The sequence below is a fragment of the Nuphar pumila genome, chromosome 12, assembly GCF_984573655.1.
Source record: "Nuphar pumila chromosome 12, dmNupPumi1.hap1.1, whole genome shotgun sequence".
NCBI lineage: Eukaryota > Viridiplantae > Streptophyta > Magnoliopsida > Nymphaeales > Nymphaeaceae > Nuphar > Nuphar pumila.
In genome coordinates this window covers 14,778,830-14,802,713 of record NC_143260.1, presented here as the reverse complement: position 1 = coordinate 14,802,713, position 23,884 = coordinate 14,778,830, and the positions used below count along the sequence as shown (strand labels likewise).

General features: G+C 36.8%; 1 protein-coding gene across 3 annotated transcripts in view; it reads right to left on the bottom strand.

The window, feature by feature from the left end:
• Positions 1-243: 243 nt before the first annotated feature.
• Positions 244-23,884, bottom strand: part of LOC149820084 (putative protein phosphatase 2C 52) — a 44,178-nt gene continuing 20,537 nt past the window's right edge. For all 3 annotated transcript variants that reach the window (XM_089981978.1, XM_089981977.1, XM_089981979.1), the window contains exons 6-9: positions 3,374-3,460; positions 3,182-3,273; positions 2,320-2,394; positions 244-692 (exon numbers count right to left, since the gene is read on the bottom strand). In XM_089981978.1, coding sequence (XP_089838104.1) covers positions 540-692; positions 2,320-2,394; positions 3,182-3,273; positions 3,374-3,460 — 407 coding nt within the window. In that variant the 3' untranslated portion in view covers positions 244-539. The remainder of the gene's footprint in view (positions 693-2,319; positions 2,395-3,181; positions 3,274-3,373; positions 3,461-23,884) is intronic.

Below are 23,884 nucleotides of genomic sequence, written 5' to 3'. Positions count from 1 at the left end.
GGGCAGGAACAAACTCTCGACTCGATGCAGAATTCTTCAACAGATGAATGATACTGGAGGATATGGTGATTCACATACATTTCTACAGTCAAAAACATAATTGATAATTTTTATATGAAAACATAATGTTTGTCGCAAAGCTATCCAAATACTAATCAAATTAATCATGGAAAGACAGATATCAGGAAATTCTTTTGTAACTGAATCAGTGATAAATAGTAAATGTGTTCTTGCAAATAACCCTTGATAAAAAGACAATCACCCTTTAATAAAAGACTGATTAGGATTTTAAATTTGTATTGAGATCGAAGAGTTAACTTACTCCAAGATAATGCAGAATGCAATCCTAAGAGGGAGAAAACGGAAAAACAGCTAAAAAAGAAAAGGGAAGCGAAGCAAAGTTATGGCCCCAGCGGGCGCCACTTGTAAAAAAGATGAGCCATCAGACCTTAACCCTATGCCCATGCACGCCCTCAAGGGTACAAAGCACCTTGGCCTCCACGCTATCAGGAGGCACACAAAGTGGGGGCGTGCAAGCGCTACCCGGAATTGGCAGGATCAATCATATCGTGGTGGAATCTGACCACAACACAGGTGATGTTATCTGCGCTGCCTCGGGTAAAAGCAGTCTGTGTCAACTTTCGAGCTGCTTGTTCTGGTTCTTCAACTGTCCTCACCAACGATACTGCATCCTGATTTAGGCAGCAGGAATCAATCATACGAGAGAGATTCATCTTCAAAGTACCCAAAATCAGTTTAGGCAGGCCAAACTTCAAATAATAGCCACCACCTCAAAACAATAAAAGCAAGATGAATCTGATTTGAGGAATTAAAAATTACTGTACGACAAAAATGAAGCATTTTTCTCAAAAAACCCACAATTTACCAAAATCCACCTGATGACCAAAACTACAAATTTTGGGCATTAAAATGACCATTTTAACCTTTTCATGTGTGGACTTTACGAGGATATGCGAATTGCCTTTATGACAGACTTTACTATTGATTTTCGACCCAAAAATTGAATAATTCTAAAAAAACACAGAAAAGAACAAAAAAACTAGACAAATATTTTCAAAGGCATGTGAAGGAAAACGGCGAACATGCACTAGATACAACCCCGACAATGTTTTGAAAAAAAGAGATCAACATGCATGATTGCACCTAGCCCGGTTATTCTATTTTGTTACCTGGCTACTTGCACCAAAAATCAGGAAAACAATAAAAAGGAACAGACAGATCGACGCATTGTTTTTTCAGTGCCACCAAGATCGCCTTGATCTTATGAGCGGTTTGTAAGAAACGTCCTCTAAAAGATAGATTTTTCGGTTGTATCGCACCCTCTTACTAAAAAATAGATTCACACAATTTTTTTTGCGGACCTCACGAAGTCCGCATAAAATATATGTAAAAATAACCAATATTTGTGAAGATAAAGAAGTCGTGAGGATGAGAAAGTCCACATATATTGTATGAGAAAAACCTCATGAATTCCGCATAAAATATATGTAGATTTCCTCCTCGAATAATATATATATATATATACGAGGACTTCCTTATGGTCATTTTTCACCTATATTTTATGTGGATTTCTTCATCCTCACCTATATTTTATGTGGACTTCATGAAGCTGACAAAATAATCGTAAGAATCAACCTTTTAGTGAGAGGGTGCGATACAACCGAAAAACCTATCTTACTGAGAACGTTTCCCCCTACCCGCTCATTAGATCAAGGCGATCTTGGTGGCATTGAAAAGCTAGCACGCCAATTTGTCTGTCTTTTTTATTATTTTTATGAATTTCTAATGCAGGTGGTCAAAAACTAGCATAGAACAACCGGGCTTGGCGCAACCGCGCATGTTCATCTTTTTTCAGAATGTTGTCAGGGCTGCATCTTAGTGTCCGTTCATCATTTTTTAGCGATCAGATGTTGAAAATGTATTTTTGTCTATTTTTTGTTATTTTCTATTTATCCAAAATCCTTAAATTTTTGTACGAAAAATCAGTAATAAAGTATGTCACAGAGAAAATTTGCATATCCTCGATAGGTCCAAACATGTGAAGGTTAAAATGGTCATTTTAACGCCCAACATTTGCAGTTTTAGTCATTGGGCAGATTTTGGCAAATTATGAGGTTTTTTTGAAAAGCATATCATTTTTGCCTTACAATACGGTCATTTTTCGTAAAAAATACTAGACATTTATGGCATGTAATGTAACAATATGACACCCTGAATCCGCCAAAGAGGTAGGGTGCTCCAATAGTATGGGAGGAAGCGAATACCACAAGGAGCAGCAAGATAGAAAGGTACACTCACCTCGTTTGGGACTACATCCCAAAGTCCATCGCTGGCGATTACCAGAAATTCCAGCTCCTTGTCAACCTCTTCTTCCTACATTTGGATGCAGAATATCAATAACCGAACATTGAAGCATAGAGATGTCAAGTAATTAGAAACTTTACATTTCTTGAAACTAAACAAAAATTGGCCCCAATATCGCTTTGAGTGAAACTAATCAGACTAAAAGCTTTCAACAGCTCAGCAAGACTTAGCAGTCACCTACAGTTAGCTACATCAAGCCCACTCAGCCATGTCCAAGCAGCAGGTGGACAAGCAGCAGCTTTGGCCAAACTCCAAGGGCTCATCGGACCTAAGGGAAAAACGTGGCTCATACTGGATTTGGGCCTGGGCTCACTTCCAATTGCAGTACCTGCAATCACAAATCTGCGCTCCAGTATTTCAGGCTGGTTTTTTTTCTTGTTTATTAGTTCATTTTCATTTGTTTTAGTCATTCATTTATTTCTTGCAAAGTCCATACCACCAACTGTATTTGCCAGTGTAGTCAGTATCTATGTAAATCAGCCCAACATCGATTTGATAAGAGTCGATTCAGCCCTCAGACGATTTTTAATATTTTAATATTTTTAAAATTATGTTAATATTTTCTAACAATTAATATTTTAATAATTTTTACTTTTTAAATTATTTTTATATTAAAAGTAAAAATAACTGATTCAGCTCAATTCGGTTAGAATCCAAATCGATTCAAGGTTCAAAATCAATATTGACAACATTGGTTTTTGGATGAACTCATAGCCAGGCGTGTGAAGTGACCTTAGATTAGAATTTGCTAAGGAAACATGGAACATGGATATATTCCTATAAGGCAACATATAACCTGGATCTCAGGCTCTGCAACAACAAATTGCTTCAATAAACGGTTACCAAATGCACGAGACATTGCCAGAACTCCTCCAACCCTCCAAGTACCTATAAGACAATTTTTCAGTGGAAAACCTCTCACAGCGAAGGCAAATTTATGCCAGAAAATATGTCCGATAAATTTATTGTGAAACCATGCACAGCCTACCTGCCCACAAGACAACTCCTCCAGCACTCTCAATTCTCTTGCGCTCATCACTTCTATTTGGCTTATGATCCTCCGAAAGAGGAATGGCTGCAAAGAACAACAAAAGACACTCTTCAGAGTTCAGATACATCAACAAAGCAATGATAAGTGAAAGTTTCCATCTCCCATGCAATTCCCTTTTAATCAAATCTAAAATATGTAACTTTTGTATATGCAGAAAACGAAAGTCCACAAAGGTATCACAATATTGCATGTCAAGATTGGGCTTCAATGAAAGGATGCAAAAGTATATTGGCAGATTTTTATGTGGTATACTCTCTCTCTCTCTCTCTCTCTCTCTCTCTCTCTCTCTCTCTCTCTCTCTCTCACACACACACACACACACACACACATATTATGTGATACCATCTCACAGTGAAGATACCATTGTATATGTTTACAATTTGAACATATTGTTAGTTTGGATCATGGATCCGACCCGATCCACCTCGAGATCCAGCGGTGGCATGTTTGTAATTAGTTCTTATTACCTGTGTAAAGTGTATTGTAACACTTATAAATATTAAGTAAAAAGGGAAAACCCTATTGCGCCGACTATTCCTCTCTCTCTTCTCGTTCTTTACCTCATCTCTAACATCTGCAGGCTGATATTTCTGATATTTTTTGGGTGTGGAAGTTGATAGTCGACATGAGACTATTACATTGAGTCAACATAAGTACACTATTGATATTCTCCTCGCTACAGGGATGGAGAATTGTAAACCAATTAGCACACCTTGTCTTCTAAATCATAAGTTAAGTGCTAAAGAAGGCACTACTTATCGTGATCCTACTTTGTATCGCCGAGTTGTAGGGATGTTACAATACTTAACATTCACTAGGCCTGACATAGCATACTCTGTCAATCAGGCCTCTCAGTTTATGCATGCTCCTACAGATGCACATATGGAAGCGGTAAAAAGAATCCTTCGGTATTTAAAGGGTACGATTGGAGATGGTTTGATGTATAACAAAGACACAGCTTATACGTCAGGACATCGACTATTCACCTACACAGATGCGGACTGGGCTGGTGATCCTGATGAGCGCAGATCAGTCTCAGGGTATTGCATCCTTATCGGCAATAATGTTGTAACATGGAGTAGCAAGAAGCAAAAGGCAGTGGCGCGATCTAGTACTGAAGCCGAGTATCGTGCAATGGCAGCAGGAACAGCTGATGTTACGTGGGTGAGACACCTACTGCAAGAATTACAAGAACCAATCTCGTCCTCTATGCTTCTTTGTGATAATCAGAGTGCTATTAATATTGCCTTCAATCCCAATCTTCATTGTCGCACGAAGCATATCGAAATCGATCAACACTTTGTTAGACAAAAGGTGGAAGAAAAAGAAATTGAACCCGCATATGTTAGGACAAATATGCAAGTTGCTGACATTTTTACAAAAGGATTATCCACTCATCAGTTTTGGGCACTCAAAGACAAGTTGAGCATGATCAAAGACCATACTCAACTTGAGGGAGGCTGTTAGTTTGGATCATGGATCCGACCCGATCCACCTCGAGATCCAGCGGTGGCATGTTTGTAATTAGTTCTTATTACATGTGTAAAGTGTATTGTAACACTTATAAATATTAAGTAAAAAGGGAAAACCCTATTGCGCCGACTATTCCTCTCTCTCTCTTCTCGTTCTTTACCTCATCTCTAACATCTGCAAGCTGATATTTCTGATATTTCTGACACATACAACTATGTTCTTGGGAATTGCTTGACACAGATCTGGCCATTACATAGATCTAATTGCATGGCGCTATGTTGTTACCATCAATAGTATCATATTATCTAACAGAAAGTCAAAGTTGCAGGCATCATTCACTCAAGCAGACCCTTGCAGCGATGTTTACCGTGGTTTGCTTATTAAGAAACATGCTTTGGATCTAATTGACTTGAATGAAACTTGATTTTTTTTTAAAATTTTGATGCATTATGAACCATTGATTTTCAAGCAGTGTTGTCAGTTTCAGTGCATATCGGCCTGAATCAGACGATACATATCATATCACCATAGAACTGATACGATACTGACCTGAATCAGCTATTTTTTAATAAATGTAAAAAATAACTTAAAATTAATTTTGTAATATTATTTTAATGGCTTTAACACATGTTACGTTCTGATTGACACGTAATACTTTTTACTTTTTTTGGCCAATTCAGAACAATTGGACTTTTCCGTGTGTGCCTTCTGAGTGTTTGTTTCACCCATGGTGGGAAGGGAGAGCCAGCATGGCACTTTCCCATGAAATGGCCTAAAACAAATTGGCAGGTATAACCAATGCCCATATGAATGATGAAAGAAAACTAATATGCATGTAGTTTAGGGGGTTACACTGTTCGAATATCAATTAGCTGGTGTAACTGGAAAGGATGTTAAACCATGCAATCAAGTACCAAACAATATAAAAGACAGCATTGGAGGCAATCTACAATCTAAAAACATCTCAAGAAAAAGGAAAATAATAGTTACTTCAACAGTTCAAGTGGGCAAGCAAGTGCATCTTCATCAGTAACAACGTTCTTTCTTCTAGTAGTAGTTTTATATCAAAAGAAGGTGTTAAGCAAGCTACACTGCAAACAGTTTTTGGAATATTTACATAGAAAAGAAAAGTACATATTTATTCACTTCGTTTTGAGATTATTGCAATGAATATCTGTCATTTTAATTTTTTTTATATCTCAAGAGTTAAAAAATATTATCATTGTCATTTCAATTCCTGATCCTAGGATATTTTTTACTGGGTAATTAAACTGCAAGAACAAATCTATCAGAAAAAGCAAAGGAATGTATGTCTTTTTAAGTGAAATCAACATTCAAATCTGGTGTGTAGTTATGTCTAATCTTTAGAATGAGACTAACAGTATTGATAAGTAATTTGAAAGCAAAACTGATGCAAGTACATAAAGATTTGATATTTATAGTTGATTTTATATCTTTTGGTATAGAAGCTGGGAAGCAAACAGACCGGATTCAGTATGCCAATTTAATGATTTTTGCCTGTTCTGAACCGATCTGGATGTGATCCGTTTGCTTCCGGTATAGAAAAAGAGCACTCTTGAGTACACCCTCCAGATTATAACAGATAATGAAAGCAATCATAGGAAAGCAAGAACCATTTTTGGAGGACGGTACCAAAATATCTTATCTTTTTTATTTGTTATACTTTTCACTTTCTAGGCTCCTAAGAATTTTGAGATTTTCCTCACAAAAAAACACTTGTTCCAAAAAGCTCCAGAAAAACTTAGCTGGGATGATATGAGTTGTAACGAAGCGGAAATATAAATATCGAGTGTAGAACACTTACAAGTCCAACAATGGACAAAAAACAAAGAGAGTATACAAGCACTTTAAGTGCACACACATAAATCTACAAAGGGATAATGCCAAAAGGCAAAAAGATAAGTATTATTGAAAATATGAGTGAGAGAACTACATACAAATGAAGGGAGGAACACCCCCCATATATATACAAAAAAAAGGAGAGGGAGCCATTGGAAGCTCCCCACTCTTGGAGTCATTGGGGAGCTCCCAACGGTCATACCTGAAAAAGAGTGTTTAGGGTCTGGATCTCATACCAGACCCGGGTCCATTTATGTACAGTTTTCATAGTATAACTTTGTATATTTTTTTTATTTCGGGTCTGGATATTATACCAGACCCGGACCCAATGTACACTCAAACCTATTAATATGTACTTTAGGTCACGATTTCTTTTTACAGAAATCGTGACAGCCGCACCTCCTTTACTTCATCTATTCCCTTTCTCTTTTCTCCACAGGTTCTCACATGGTATCAGAGCGAAGATCCGTCTAGAGTTGAAGAGGCTTCCGAAAGGTGCGATCGACCGATCAATGGTTTGAGGTCTCCTCTTTCTCTTATCTTCTACTCTTTCTCAGTTTCCTTTACTTCTTTCTACCTCTCGTTTCTCCATCTTCTTTCTAATTCTTCTCTGGTGAATTCATATCCACGTGGGTCTGATATTCACGTGAATCATTCTTCACGGAAATCCTGTGCGCCTCAAAAAAAAAGGGAAAAAGAAATTTTGTTTCACGTGAATTGCTGAAATCGATTCACCCATTCATGTGAAACCCCGATTCTTCTTTCCTCGGGATCGCATCCTCTCTGTGTCAAAAAAAAGTGAAGTTTTGATTCACGTGAAACAGCAAGCTGATTCACGTGAAACAGCAAGCTGATTCACGTGAAACTAAAATGACCCACGATCTCTCTTCGCATCCTCTCTGCGTCAGATCTGAGATATCAAGTTATTTTTGTTGTTCGTATTGGCTGTGTAACAGCGTCAGATCTGAGATATCTGATTCTGACACGATCTCTCTGATCCTTTTAAGTGTCTCCTTTTGTCATCCTCTTGTTGTTACAGTCGATATTCACATTGCTCTGTCTGAAAATGCTTTTAGATTAACATTTTTATTACGTTAATCTCAAATCTCATAAAAAAGTAAGGGAAAACTTAGGTCTGATTCACTTTTTTAATATGACAGCCCTTGATCGCCAGCTTTAAGGTTTCTTAGTAAAAAAAAAAAAAGAGGGCGATCAACAAACTTCCCTGGCAGAAGACTGAGCTCTTTGTGAACACTTGTTAAATTTCCTTCCTCCATGGATTCTTATTCTTCTCAATCGAGTCTCTCTTCGAGCTTTCTTAATCAACTCGTTTCCGAAAAATTAAACACCTCAAACTTCTTGATTTGGAAGAGACAAATCATACCTTTTATAAGGAGCCAAGGTCTCTTAGGTCACCTGGATGAAACCACTCCAGTCCCACTAGAATTTATTACGAAAGAAGAGAAAGATGATAAAGGGGAAAGTTCAATTGTGTATGTCAAAAATGCAGAATATCTCAACTGGGAAAGGAAAGATCAATCAGTAGTTGCTTACATCACTTCTACCTTGTCTCAAGAGGTTCTTGTTGCAATCCCTGACAATTGTACAACCCTGCAACTTTGGGAGAAATTGGTTCAGACGTATTCACAAGTTTCACAGGCGAGGATGGTTTTTCTCAAGAGGGAATTCCAGCTCCTAAAAAAAGATTCCATGACCATCATGAAATATCTCAACAATATGAAGACTATCATAGACCAACTTGTGGTTATAGGATGTGTCGTGAGTGACAGTGATATGGTGCAACAAACTCTAAGCGGATTGGGACACGACTACAACATAATCGTCACTTCACTATTGTGCTTGCCTACTCTTCCTACTTTTGATGAGTTGCGAGCTAAATTGATTCAGTATGAAATGACCTTGAAGGGATTTTCTGAAGAAACACATGCTCATTCAAATTCCCAAGCAGTTCTTGTCACAGGAGTGACTTATGGTCGAGAACGAGGACAAGGGCGAAATGGACATGGAGGACGTGGATTGCTTCCCACTCCAAATATCACTCAGGGACAAAGGTCCATCCCCACTTGCTTCCTTTGCAACAAAAGAAGACATATCAAGGCGAATTGTTGGCACAACCCCGAAAATAAAAGAAAGGCTCCACAGACAGAACAAAAAGGAAAACCCACTAATATCAGAGACAATGGAGAGATTAGAGATCTGTTAATATCAGCCCTGTCGGAATTGAAATTAAAGCAGAATGATCAAGGCACATGGTTCGTTGACTCAGGAGCAACAACTCACGTGACTGGCGATGCAGGTAAACTTTCTAACCCTATCCCTTATTTTGGCAAAAGTAAAATTGTCACTGGAAATGGATCCTCCCATCCTGTTTCTCATGTTGAAAAATCTGGCATTCCCATGTCACATTCTACTCTTGAACTTACTGATGTCCTCCATGCTCCAAATATCAAGAAAAATACTGTCTTTGTTTCTAAGCTTGTTGATGACAATTATGCTTCAGTCGAATTTACTCCCCTCTCTGTGCAGGTCAAGGACCTTCGCACGAGGAAAACATTCGCTGAAGGAAAGAGACGAGGCATTATGTATGTGTTTGAAGAAGCTCCATGTCATTTCGTCTGCCCTATTCATCCGGATTTGAAGTCTTCATTAGAGTCGTGTTCCTTTTCTTCAGCAAATGTTTTTAGTATTTCTGAATATAATAAGCCTTCCTTATGGCATAGTCGATTAGGACATTGTGGGAGTCATTTTATTGAGAAACTTGTTTCTAATAATCTAATTCCAAAAGAAAGTCTCAATGTGGATGAGAAAAGCCAGAAGTGTTCCAGTTATTTTTTATGCAAAAGTCATGTATTGCCTTTCTATTCTATTAATAAGAGAGCTTCAAAGCCTTTTGAGGTAATATGTTCTGATGTATGGGGACCTGCCCCAGTTGTCTCTGGATCTAGGAGCAGATACTACCTAATCTTTGTTGATAGCTACTCTTGATACACCTGGATATACTTCATAAAAAATAAATCGAAAGTTTTCCTTTTGTTTCAAACCTTTCTTTCCATAGTAAGAAATCAATTCTCTGAGGCCATCCAATTCTTCCAATGTGATGGAGGTGGGGAGTTTTCATCTAGTGACTTTATTTCTTTTCTTCAAAATAATGGGATAGGAAGAAGGGTGTCCTGCCTTCACACCCCTCAACAAAATGAGATTGTTGAGCGAAAACACAAACATATCGTTGAAAGCGCCATGAGTATGCTTCACGATAGAAACCTTCCCATTAATCTGTGGACATAAGCTTTTCACTCTGCCGTGCATGTGATCAATAGATTGCATATGGTTGTTCTAGAAAATAAATCTCCATATTACAGTCTTTTTGGAGCTCATCCTAGTTATCATGATTTGCGTGTCTTTGGATGTGTTTGTTATGTGCATATTGATCGATCTCTAAGAAACAAGTTTCAGGACAAGGCTCAGAAGTGCAGATTTGTGGGATATGTCGACGACTACAAATGATATAGGTGTTACGATCCTGTCAACAGACGCATCAGAATCTCAAGAAATGTCATCTTTGATGAACACAATTTTGATCACAAAGTTGGCACATCGGATATGTTCTCTACCACCACTGAATTTTATTATCCTTGGCTGAATTCAGAACTTTTTGCTAGTTCCAATGAAGTCTGCTCTCTAGATTGTGGGCAGCAGGAAGAAGAAATGTCTGAGAACATTGATACTTCAGGATTACAGAATGGGGAAGAAATACCACCCGTACCGGGCAGATACAAGGGCATTTGCTATACTAGACAAGAAACAGCGCCAGATCTTTCAAATCACATCTCAGCAACTGCACCTACCTCCTCACATACTTTTGAGGCCAGAAGATCCAATCGCATGCGACACCCCCCATTGATAGGTGGGTCAGTTATAGCAACTTCTCTTTAGACTTTCAGCTCTTCTTAATTGCTCTGAATAAGAAAGATGAACCTATCATGTATTATCAGGCAGTTACTTCTACTAAATGGGTAGAAGCCATGAATGATGAAATGCAAGCATTACATGAATGTGGTACCTGGGAAATTGTCCCCAGACCACCTGACAAAAATGTTGTTGGATGTAAATGGGTCTACAAAATAAAGTATAAACCAGATGGAACAATTGAACGATACAAGGCGAGACTGGTTGCAAAAGGGTTCACTCAAGAAGCAGGACAAGACTATGATGAGACATTCAGTCCTGTAGTGAGAATGGGAACAATTCAAATTATTCTTTCCCTGGCCGTTGAACATGGATGAAAGTTGAGTCAGCTTGATGTTAAGAATGTGTTTTTGCATGGAGATTTGAAGGAGGAAGTCTACATGGAACAACCCCCTGGTTATTAAGAGCAAAACTGTAAAAATACGTGTGCAGGCTAAAAAGAGCTATCTATGGCCTAAAACAAGCATCTCGCTCTTGGTTTGACAACTTCTCACTTGAGATTTAGAAGCATGGGTTCTCACGTTCTCTACTGGATCACTCATTATTTATTTTTAGAACTTAGAATGTGATCACTCTATTGTTAATTTATGTTGATGATATAGTTATCACAGGAAACTCTGAGGATAATATCAGAGAAGTTAAAAACCTATTAGGACAGAGATTCAAAATGAAAGATCTCGGAGCCTTGCGCTATTTTCTTGGCGTAGAAGTCGATAGCCAGGCTCATGGCTTGACCCTCACTCAACACAAGTATACGATAGATGTTCTCAGCAAGTCAGGTATGAAAAACTGCAAACCTTTAGCAACTCCTAGTGTGCTCCACCAAAAATTAAGTGTTCATGGTGGAGACCTGTATGAGGATCCCACCAGGTACCGCAGCCTAATAGGAATGTTGCAGTATCTCACATTTACTCGACCTGATATTGTTTATTCAGTCAATCAAGTGTCTCAATTTATGCACGCACCACGTACTGGACATATGGAGGCGGTTAAGAGGATCCTCAGATATCTGAAAGGGATCATTGGAGATGAATTGATATATTCTCCACAGTCGTCTCGTAAGAATGTGCGTGAACTTACTGTATACTGCGATGCAGACTGGGCAGGAGATCGTGATGAGCGAAGGTCTACGTCAGGATATTGTATTTTTATTGAGAGAAACCTAGTCTCTTGGAGTAGTAGAAAACAAAAGGTTGTTGCTAGATCGAGCACTGAAGCTAAGTATAGATCCATGGTTGTTGCTACTGCTGAAGTCACATGGGTCAGGCATTTACTAACTAAAGTAGGAGAAGCGATCTCTCCATCTACCTTGCTATGTGACAATTAAAGTGCTCTCAATATGTCATTTAATCCCATACACCACAGTCGCGCTAAGCATATTGAGATCGACAACATTTTGTGAGACAAAAGGTGGATGAAAAATAAATTGAGCATGAATTTGTTAACACTGAAAGACAAGTTGCAGACATTTTTACCAAGGGTTTGACAAAAGATCGCTTTTGAATGATTAAAGGCAAGTTGTTCATGGTTAATTCCTTTGTATTGCTCGATAGGGGTATTTTGGTATTTTTACTTATATAATAAGTTGTTTATTAGAAACAACTTATTCTTCTTTTTATTTTTTTATTATTTCTTTTTTTAGCATTGGAGACCCTATCTTTGGAGTCGTGGGTGTGAGAACCTGCTTTGGAACCTGTGGAGAAAAGAGAAAGGGAAAAGAGGAAGTAAAGGAGGTGCGGCTAAAGTACATATTAATAGGTTTTAGTGTACATTGGGTCTGGGTCTGGTATGAGATCCAGACCCTAAATAAAAAAAAAAGAAATACAAAGTTATACTATGAAAATTGTACATAAATGGACTCGGGTCTGGTATGAGATCCAGACCCTAAACACTCTTTTTCACCCCCTCTCAAGTTGATCATGGATACCACTCTCCATCAAACTTTATGGGGAAAGAACCGAAAGTTTGCTAAGAAGAAAGAGAAAATGAGGAGTAGGAAGAGCTTTGGTGAAGAAGTAGGTCAACCGATACTCTAAGGTGACATATGGCAATGTAATAGTTATGTCAATGTAATAGTTCCTCTTAAATATTCATCACGAACATAATGACAATCCATCTCAATATGTTTGGTGCGCTCATGGAAGGTACGATTGCTTGCAATATAGATTGCACTTTTATTGTCACATCACATCTTCGATGGAGTTGAGACGATGACACCCATATCACTGAAAAGACTTTTAAGCCACACAATCTCTATTATTTTTGTAGTCATAGCACGATATTCAGCTTCAGTTGAGGATAAAGATACCTTTTGTTGTTGCTTGCACATCCAAAAAATTAGCGAATCTCCTAGAAAAATACAAAAACCAGTAGTTGAGATTCTATCATTTGGATTACCTCCCCAATCAATATCAGTGTTAAATCAAAAGATAAGGACGAGAATAAGAAAATCCCTTTTGAAATGGTGTTTTTGAAAACATGAGCAATATCAAGTCGGGTGATAGAGAGATAAGAGATCCAATTAATTGAAGATATGGAGTAGGATCTCAAGTAGAACACCAACTTCGAGTCTTAATTTTAGCATTTATAACTTCTGGTGTCTCCATGTTCTTTTCATCTGAGATTTCCAACTTAGCATAAATATCAACAACTAATTTCATTTGAGAAAGAATATATCCTCTAGGGGAGTAGCTCACTTTAATGCCTAAAAAGTATCTCAAGAAACCCAAGTCAGACATATCAAAAGTTTTCTTTAAGATTGTTTTAATTTCAATCACTTTTTCTTTGTCGTTTCCTGTGATGATCATATCATCAACATATAGAAGGAGAATCACAATAGTGTCACCTATTTTTTTGACAAAGAAAGCAATGTCAGTATAGCAAGAAATAAATCACAAATTAATGAAGATATTACTAAATTTGTCAGCCTTAGGAGCTTGTTTAAGACCATACAAGGCATTTTTTAATTTCAAAACTTTTTCATTTAAATTCATCTCAGAAGATGGTTCCATGTAAACGTCATCACCAAGATCTTCATTCAAAAAAACATTTTTAACATCTAATTAAAAAATAGGTCATTTTTTAATAGACGCAATGACAATGAGAGCTCGAACACTTGTCATTCGAGCAACCGGGGCAAAGGTTTCATCATAATCTATTCTATATTCTTGATCATGCCTTTTGAAAACTAATCTTGCTTTATATCTTTCTAATGACCCATCACTTTTGGTTTTTACTTTAAAAACATATCTCTATTCTATAGGTTTCTTGCCTAGGAGAGGATCAACTACTTCCCATGTGTTGGCTTTCTTAAGATTGTTAAGTTCAAATTCCATAACTTCATTCCAATGAGGATATTGTTTGTCATCACTATAATGAGATGGTTCATAATAAGAGTGAAGAGTTATTAGACATGCTCTAAAGTTTGGAGAGAATGAGTCATAGGATACAAATCTACTTGGTGCATTAGAAATACGATATGATTTTCTAGGTTGAAACTCTTCTAAAGATATGTTTTGAGAGAATTTGTCAAGAGCACATGGATGATAAACTTTTCCCCGTCTAGTATATACGTGTATTACTTGATACATGTTCATTCAAATTCTCATGTTGATTACTATCTTTATCATCAAGAGAATGTTCATTATTAGAACCATTGTCAAAAGATTCAAAAACCTCAATAGAGTTAGACTTATCATTTCTTGGTAATAAATCAAATAGAAATGAATAATCAATGTTTTCTCTTAATTCTTTACTTTCAAACCCATTTTCATTTTAAAGAAAAGTAACATCCTTTGAAATATAACGTTAATTATTTATTGGGTCAAAACATCGGTATCCTTTTTTTTTTCTCCATAACCTAAGAAAACATACTCAATGGCTTTTGGAGATAGTTTATTATTTTTATGAGTAAGAACATAACACCTACAACCAAAGATTCTTAGTCTTTTAAAATCGAGAGTCATTTTTAAAAGTTTTTCAAATAGAGAAACATTGTTTAACGAGATTGAAGGAGTTCTATTAATTAAGTTGAAGTTAGAACGGTTTCGGCCCAAAAATTTTTTGGAACATTCTTGGAAATTAAAAGTCTTAGTGATTTCTATTATATATCTATGCTTTCTTTCCGCTAACCCATTTTCTTACGGAGTTCTAAGATAAGACCTTTGATGACAAATTCTATTTTGTTTTAAGTAGTTTTGAAAATCATTAGATATATATTCTCCTCCTAAATCCAATCTTAGAATAGAAAGAATGCCTAAGAATTGATTTTTAATCATTATATGAAATTCTTTAAAGAAAGAGAATGTATCAAATTTATGATTTAGAAAATAAATCCACGTGTACCTAGTGAAATCATCAACAAAAATCACATAATATGAGTAACCTCCTTTTGATATGATAGATGAGAGACCCCATACATCCGAATGTACTAATTCAAAAGGCCATGTACACACAAAAGTTCTTTAGGGAAAGGAAATTGCTTTCATTTTTTCAAAAATGCAATCTTTACTAGCTATGTCTTTTTCATTACATGTATTTCCCAAAAAAGAGAAAAGATATATCTTTGAAAAGCTAGGATTTTCAAGTCTCTTATGCCAAACATCAATATTTTTGACATTACAAAATGACTTGAGTGGAAGAGACAAAAAAACCATAAAATGAAGATCGCCTCTCCTATGGCCTTGCCCAATCAGCTTCCCTGACTGGAAATCATGCACAGTGCAATTTTTAGGTGAGAAAGAAACTTTGCAACCATGATTGAAAATTTGAGAAACGGAAAAGAGATTTAAATTTATTTTTGGAACCACCTTTATTTTTTGAACTAAAAAATTTTGAGAATGTTTTGAATCAAATGTTTCAATACTTTCTATTTTTAAAGAAGTTTCATCGATCGTTCAAACATAAGATGAGGAAGGATTAAAATAAACTTTAAAAAGAACATTCTTATGAGGTGTCATATGAAACGAGGCATCTGAGTCAAGAATTCACATAACTGGAGGAGATGAAGACGATGCAATGGCGGCACCTGAAGTTGAGGATGATTTGAGAAGTTGTTGATGTGCCTCGGGTATTTGATTACGAGTATCTTTAATATCTTTTTCATTTTTGCTTGTTTTTTCTTTGTTATGTGTGATTTCACCAACAAAAGCAACTTTACCTTTAAGCTTAGGACATACCCGTCTAATATATCCCAGTTCATTACAATAACGATAAGTGACACCCTTCCCATAACTAATAGTTTAGGTTTATTTTCATAGTTATTAGTTTTTGCAAAGTGGGATGGCTTATAGGTTTTTACATTGGAACCCGGCATAGTAACAGTCAAAATATCATCATTTTTATGGGTCATGTCAAGTCGGGTTTCTTCTTGGCATACTTCGGCAACAACATCTTCAATAGGCATACCCTTGCTCTTATGAAGAAGAGATGCCCTCACTTGTCAAAATTTCGGTCTTAGACCATGAAGGAATTGAAAAAAGTGCTCTTTTTCAATTTGCTCTCTTCTCATTTCAATTTCTTCGAGAGCCACCCATTTAGGCTCAAGAAGAGCTAATTCATCCCAAAGAGAGGATAAAGTACTAACGTCACCTTGCTTAGTAGATCTAATTTTATCTTGATAAAAATATTGTCTAGCAAAATCCTTTTGGGTATACATACCTTTAAGGAATAACCAAGTTTCATTGGCTCTTCTAAACTTAACAATGTTGGCATATATTCTTATGTCAACATTGTTCATAAACTACGCCAACATCTTGGCATGGTTACTTTCTCAATCTTCTACCTTTATTTGATGATCATGAATGACTTTAAGACGATCATCCTCAGTAAAAGATTTTTCAACACCTTCTTCGACTTTGGTGAGCTTCAATGATGGTTCAAGAGAGGTTCTCATCATAAAGCCCTAAAGTTTCTTTCATCTAAGATGATTTTCCATAGCCGATACCTACATAAAGTAGTTTGATCCATTAAGCTTGAAGGAGAGCTCCACTCTTGATTCATGCTTCCATGACGGTAAGAAAAAGATTGAGACAAAGAAAGTGATAGTACATTTGTCACGATCTTTAAACACCACAAGAAAAGCTTTCAAGATCAAGAGAATCCAAATGGCTCTGATACCATGTAATGAAGTAAGCGGAAATACAAATATCGAGTGTAGAATACTTACAAGTCCAACAATGGACAAAAAACAAAGAGTATACAAGCACTTTAAGGGCACACATATAAATCCACAAAGGGATAATGCCAAAAGGCAAAAAGATAAGTATTATTGACAATATGAGTGAGAGAACTGCGTACAAATGAAGGGGGATATATATATATATATATATATATATATATATATATATATATATATAGAACAATGACTATGGTACCAAGTACCAACTCATCTCCACTCTGGACATCTAGCAACAATCCAACTATCGTCACCGTTATCAAATTCACCATCTTGTTATATAATAAATCCTGAATACCAAAATTTATGTATTATCATGCTACAAGATATTCAATATTAATTATAGTATCTTCCTCTCTAGCATTTCCGATAAATTTTGCACTCCATAACACACATTACATTGCAGTTTCTCAAATAAAGGATATCATTTCAACTATAGAAAATGCAAAAAATAGTTTGGACTAAACAATTAACACAGCATCCTCAGTAGTTGCCTTAGAACATTTCCATAGGTTCTTGTTAGGAAATTTCTTTTGTTGCCGATCTTCTTAGAATAAAGTTAAATTTGTTCTCAGAAACAGATGATTGTCTTCTTAAACACATTCTTTCTAAAAGTTTCATTGTGTGGCTCACAATTTCTATAACCAATACTATACATAGCATGTGCATCTCATGTAATTATAACATAAGATTTCTATGAACACCAAAACATGACAATGCAACAACAACAACAACAACAACTACGCCTTCATCCCAAAACAATTGGGGTCGGCGATATGAACCAAAAAAGAAAATCATTTTGGGTCTTCCACATGAATCCTTCTCCTTCAATAATTTCTATCCAATGACATGTCCTCGGTGAGGTTCAAAGCATTCATATCCTTTCCTATCATCTCCATCCAAGTCTTCTTAGGCCTACCCCGACCTCTTTTAACTAATATATTTTCCCATTTCTCCATCCTTCTAACTGGAGCATCATTAGGCCTTCGCCGAATATGTCCAAACCACCGTAAATGATTCTCTCTCATCTTATTTTCAATGGATGCAACGCCTACCTTCTTACGTATCTCCTCGTTTCGAATCTTATCTTTTATTGTATTTCCACACATCCATCTAAGCATACGCATCTCAGCTACACTCATTTTTTGAATATGATGTTTCTTCGCAGCCCAACATTCCGTACCATATAGTAAAGCGGACCTAATTGTCGTCCTATAAAACTTTTCCTTCAACTTCAATGGCATTTTACGATCGCACAACACTCCAGTTACACTTTTCCATTTCATCCACCCAACCTTTATCCTATGATTTACATCTTCATCAATTTCTCCATACTTTTGAATAATAGATCCCAAATATTTGAAACAGTCATCGACTGGTATTTCTTGCTCACCAAGCTTCACTACACTCTCATCACTACTTCGTTGCTTACTAAACCGACATTCCATATATTCTGTCTTACTCTTACTCAACTTAAAACCTCTTGCTTCCAATGTATGTCTCCATAATTCTAACTTAGCATTAACCCCAGCTCTAGACTCATCAATCAAAACAATATCATCAGCAAACAACATACACCATGGCACATTTTCTTGAATTGATCTCGTAAGTTCATCCATCACTATAGCAAATAGGAAAGGGCTTAATGCAGTTCCTTGATGTAACTCAACCGTTATAGGAAAATTGGTTGTCACCCCTCCACAAGTGCGGACATTGGTTATTACTCCTTCGTACATATCTTTAATTATACTAATGTACTTGAGAGAAACACATTTTTTCATCATTGTCCACCAGAAAACATCCCTAAATACTCTATCGTATGCCTTCTCCAAATCAATAAAAATCATATGCAAATCTTTGTTCCTCTCTCTATATCACCCTTATTATGTCTCATGAGTTTTATACCACGATAGTTTGTGCAATCTTGTATATCACCCTTATTCTTATATAGAGGCACCAAAGTACTCTTCCTCCACTCATTAAGCATCTTATTTGTCTGTCAAATCTTGTTAAAAAGATTTGTCAACCATTCTAAACCTTTTTCACCTAAGCATTTTCAAGCCTCGATAGGTATACCATCTGGGCCAACTGCTCTTCTTGATTGCATTTTCTTCAAAGCCTTTGCAATTTCTTTCTTTTGAATCTTGCGCATGAAGTCATGATTCATCTCATAAAAAGGAATGGAGAAGTCTCCAAGATCCTGAGCATGACTATCATTAAATAGCTTATCAAAATAATCTTTCCATCTCTCCTTAATCTCCTCATCTTTGACTAAAACCCTTTGCGTTTCATCTTTGATACATCTAACCATACCCAAATCCTTCGATTTCCTATCTCTCATCTTTGCAAGCCTATAAATATCCTTCTCGCCTTCTTTGGTATCCAACTTGTCATAAACCTCCTTATATACCTTAGCCCTCGCGTTTCGAACAACTTTTTTAGCTTCCTTCTTTGCTATCATATACTTCTCCAAATTCTCATTATCACGACTCTTACTTAGATTTCTATAACACTCTCTTTTAACCTTAATAGCTAATTTGACATCCTCGTTCCACCATGATGTATCCTTACCTAGTGGTGCACCGCCTTTAGACTCACCCAATACCTCCTTAGCCACCTTTCTCTGCTATCTTATTTCACATTGATTCTGAATCCTCCTCGAGACACCAATCAGCTTCCTTAACTACCTGCTCTACAAACATTCTTTATTTAGCTCCTTTCAGTGCCCATTACTTAATTCTAGGATCTATCCTATGTCTATCCCTTTTGCGGTATTTTCTAATTCTAAGATCTAAAATTAAGACTTTATGTTGTGTAGCTACACTTTCTCCCGGTATAACCTTACAATCGATGCAACAACCCCTATCTCTCTTTCTTAGTAGGAAAAAAACTATCTGACTCGTATTAACCCCACTGTTAAATGTTACTAGGTGAGACTCCCTCTTCCTAAACCAAGTGTTTGCTAAGATCATATCATAGGACAAACCAAAATCTAAAATCCTTTATCCACCTTCGTTTCTTTCTCCTATACCATAGCCTCTATGGATACTCTCAAATCCATCCCTACTAATGCCTACATGTCCATTAAGGTCACCGTCGATGAAAAGTTTTTCTCCATAAGATATCCCTTGTACTACTCCATCTAAATCTTCTCAAAATTGACGCTTAATGGAATCATCTAAACCTACTTGAGGTGCATAAACACTAATAATATTAATAATATCCGTACCTAATACTAATTTAATAAATAAAATCCTATCACCCTTCCTATGGACATCAACTACATTATCTATAAACTCACGACCAATAACAATCCCTACTCCATTCATATTCCTGTATACCAAATCTTATATCCCCAAGGTTCTATCACTTTTGCTTTCTCACCTACCCATTTGGTCTCTTGTAGACATAAAATATTCATCGTTCTCCTACACATAACATCTACTAACTCTACCAACTTACCAGTTAAGGACCCTACGTTCCAAGTGGCTAACCTAATTTTATGGTCTTGAACTATCTTCTTTACCCCCACCCGTCCAACAAAGTGAGGGAACCCTTGCCTATTTGACACCAAACCCGGGCGTCGGTGTGATGCATCGCTTCTGGGCGACGACCTAGCAACCCTTGCCCATTTATCACTGCCTCCGGGCCTATAGAGTACAACGCGTCACTCAGTAGGGAACGCCCCAATGGGTAAACATAAAATAATAGTTCTATGAACACCAAAATATGACACTCCATGGACATAGTTAAACACTGTCTCCACTTCATCATTTTCTCTTTTTGCTCATGAGCATTTATTTTCTTGTATGTATGCATCGGAATGACCTTCCTACCATGTCTTGAGAACTCTTCAATGGCAATATACTATTAATTTCCTATTTTTCCATGTTCTCATCTTATTTAGTTTTTTTTCCACGTTCTTAAGGGTTAAATCTCAATTATGCCTTCGCGAACCATCCCCCTTAAAATTCTCCCTGAAAAATCTTGTTTTTTTAGCATGTTTAGAGATCTCACAAAGACCAACAACATCCTATAGTATAATTCTTCAACTTTGTCTCCACAAGATACGAACTGAAATGTTTTATTTAACTTTTTATATGTCAATGTTAGTGTAATGAAAGACACGGAAGCACCAACATGCGAATAGAGGAGAAGCAAGGAAGCCAACAATACAAGCACACAATGTGCAAAAGAGAACACAAGCACAATACAAGTGCAAATAACCCATTAAGGGGTGAAAAGCCTTCAAAGGCAAAAATAACTTTATTGAAAGAGAGAAAAGGAGAGGCTAAAAGCCATACGTGAATGAGGGAGGAGCCCTCAATTTATAGAGAAGGGAGGACCCAAGGGACCACATAGAGGGGCTCCCTTCTAGCCGTTGGGAGTCCCAAACGGTCATATCTATGACTGTTTGGGGCCCCAACGACTAGAAGGTGGGGCCCCTATATGTGGTCCAAAACTAATAAATAAAAGGAAAAAGGAAAAAAGAAGAAAAAGAAAAAAATATTTAAAAGTAAAATACATAGTGATATTACCAAAATACCCCTATCGGGTATTTTGGTTATACAACAGAATTATAGACTTAAATATATATATATTTAAGTATATAATTTAACACCCCCCCCCTCAAACTTTACGGGGAGAAGACGGAAAGTTTGTCAAGAGGAACATAAATCTTGGAGCTGGTAGAGCTTTGGTGAAAAAGTCTGCTAATTGAAACTCTGAAGTAACATATGGCAATGAAATGGTCCCTTTAAGGTATTCGTCTCGAACATAGTGACAATCCATCTCAATATGCTTTGTACGCTCGTGAAAAGTGTTGTTGCTAGCAATATAAATGGCACTCTTGTTGTCACAACACATCTTGGTAGGAGTAAAAATGAAGATGCCCAAGTCACTGAGGAGACTTCTAATCCATACTATTTTCATAGTTGTCATTGTCATCGCCCGATATTCGGCTTAAGTGGAAGACAAAAACTTTTTGTTGCTTCTTACACCGCCAAGAGATAAGTGATTCCCCTAAGAAAACACAAAAACCAGTGATTGAGATTCGATCATTGGGATTTTCTCCCCAATCACCATCAGTATAAGCAATTAAGTCAAAAGATAAAGAAGAGGATAAGAAAAGCCCTTTAGAGATGGTGTTCTTGATGTAACGCACAATCCTCATCACAGCCGCCATATGTACAAAAGTAGGAGCATGCTGAAACTGGCTTGCAGCATGAACCGCATGAGCTATATCCGAACGGGTGATGAATAGGTAGGTGAGAGAGTCAATCAGTTGGCGACTATGTCACACGGACTCGGCTCCAAGGTCGCCGCACCCGCGTCGACACGCACCGACACGGGTGCGGCTCGGACTCGGTCAACCCGACCCTGGGTGCGGTCAACGCACCCAGGGTCATTTTGGTCCATTTTTTGGAAAAAAAAAAATTTTTGAATTTTTTTTTTTTAAATTTTCTGGGCTACAGCTGTAAGGAAAAAACCCCATCACAACTAAAAAACCTGTACACTTTCAAGTTTTAAGTACAGAATGGGCACAACTCAAGTTTTTGTGGTTTTTTCCTGTATGAAGAAAGTGAATTATTACAGTGTATGAAGAAAGTGCCCAAAAGTGAATTATTCCTGTATGAAGAAAGTGTACAGAATGCCTTCACAACTCATCACCTGTCCCCTAATGGGCACAACTTTGACCGAGTCTTATATATATATATATATATATATATATATATATATATATATATATATATATATTTTTATTTTATTTTTCAATATATATATAGCCGAGTCCCCGTGTCCAAATTTTTTGAAATTGCGCCGCACCCGTGTCGCACCCGCACCCGCACCCGCACCCGCACCCATGTGACATAGGTTGGCGATAAGGTGTAGGATCTTCAAAGAGAACACCATCTTCAAGTCTGAATTTTGCATTTATAACTTCCGGGGTCTCGACAGTTTTGGCATCTGAAATCCTTGACTTGGTGCAAATATTAACTGTCAATTTCATTTGAGACAAGATATATCCCAAGATATATCCACGAGGAGAATACACCACTTCAATACCTAAAAAATATCTCAGATAACCCAAGTCAGACATATCAAAAGTTTTCTTTAGAACGAATTTAACCTCATCTACTCCCTTTTTATCATTCCCTGTGATGATCATGTCATCAACATACAGAAGAAGAATGATTATAAGATCACATGTTTTCTTGACAAAGAGAGCAGTGTCAGTATAACAAGATATAAAACCCAAATTAATCAAGACATTGCTAAATTTGTCATACCAAGCTTTAGGAGTTTGTTTTAGACCATATAATGTCTTTTTTTAATTTAAAGACTTTCATTTAGATTCATACCTGAAGGAGGTTCCATATAAACCTCTTTGTTAAGGTCACCATTTAAGAATGCATTTTTCACATCAAGTTGAAAAATGTTTCATTTCTTAATAGAAGCAACAACAATAAGAGCTCGAACACTAGTCATTCTAGCAACAGAGGCAAATGTTTCACCATAATCTACCCCGTATTCTTGAGCAAATCCTTATATCTTTCCAAAGACCTATCACTTTTGGTTTTAACTTTAAAAACCCATCTACACCCGATGGGTTTCTCCCCGTTATGAAAATCAACAATTTTCCATGTTTGCGCCCTTTTAAGAGCATCTAATTCAAGTTTCATAGCCTTAACCCAATGATCATATTATTTAGCTTCAAGATAATGAGTCGGTTCATGAAAGGAATGCAAAGCTAATAAGCATGCCCTGAAATTTGGTGAAAAAAATTCATAGGATACAAATCTATTTGGTGCTCTAATTACACAACTTGACCTTCTTTGAGATGATTCTTCCATTGTGTTATTTTGAGAGTATCTCTCAAGAGCACAAGGAGGATTTGCCTCTTCTCTTCTGGAATAAACTTGAATTTGCCTAGATATAGGTTCATTTACATT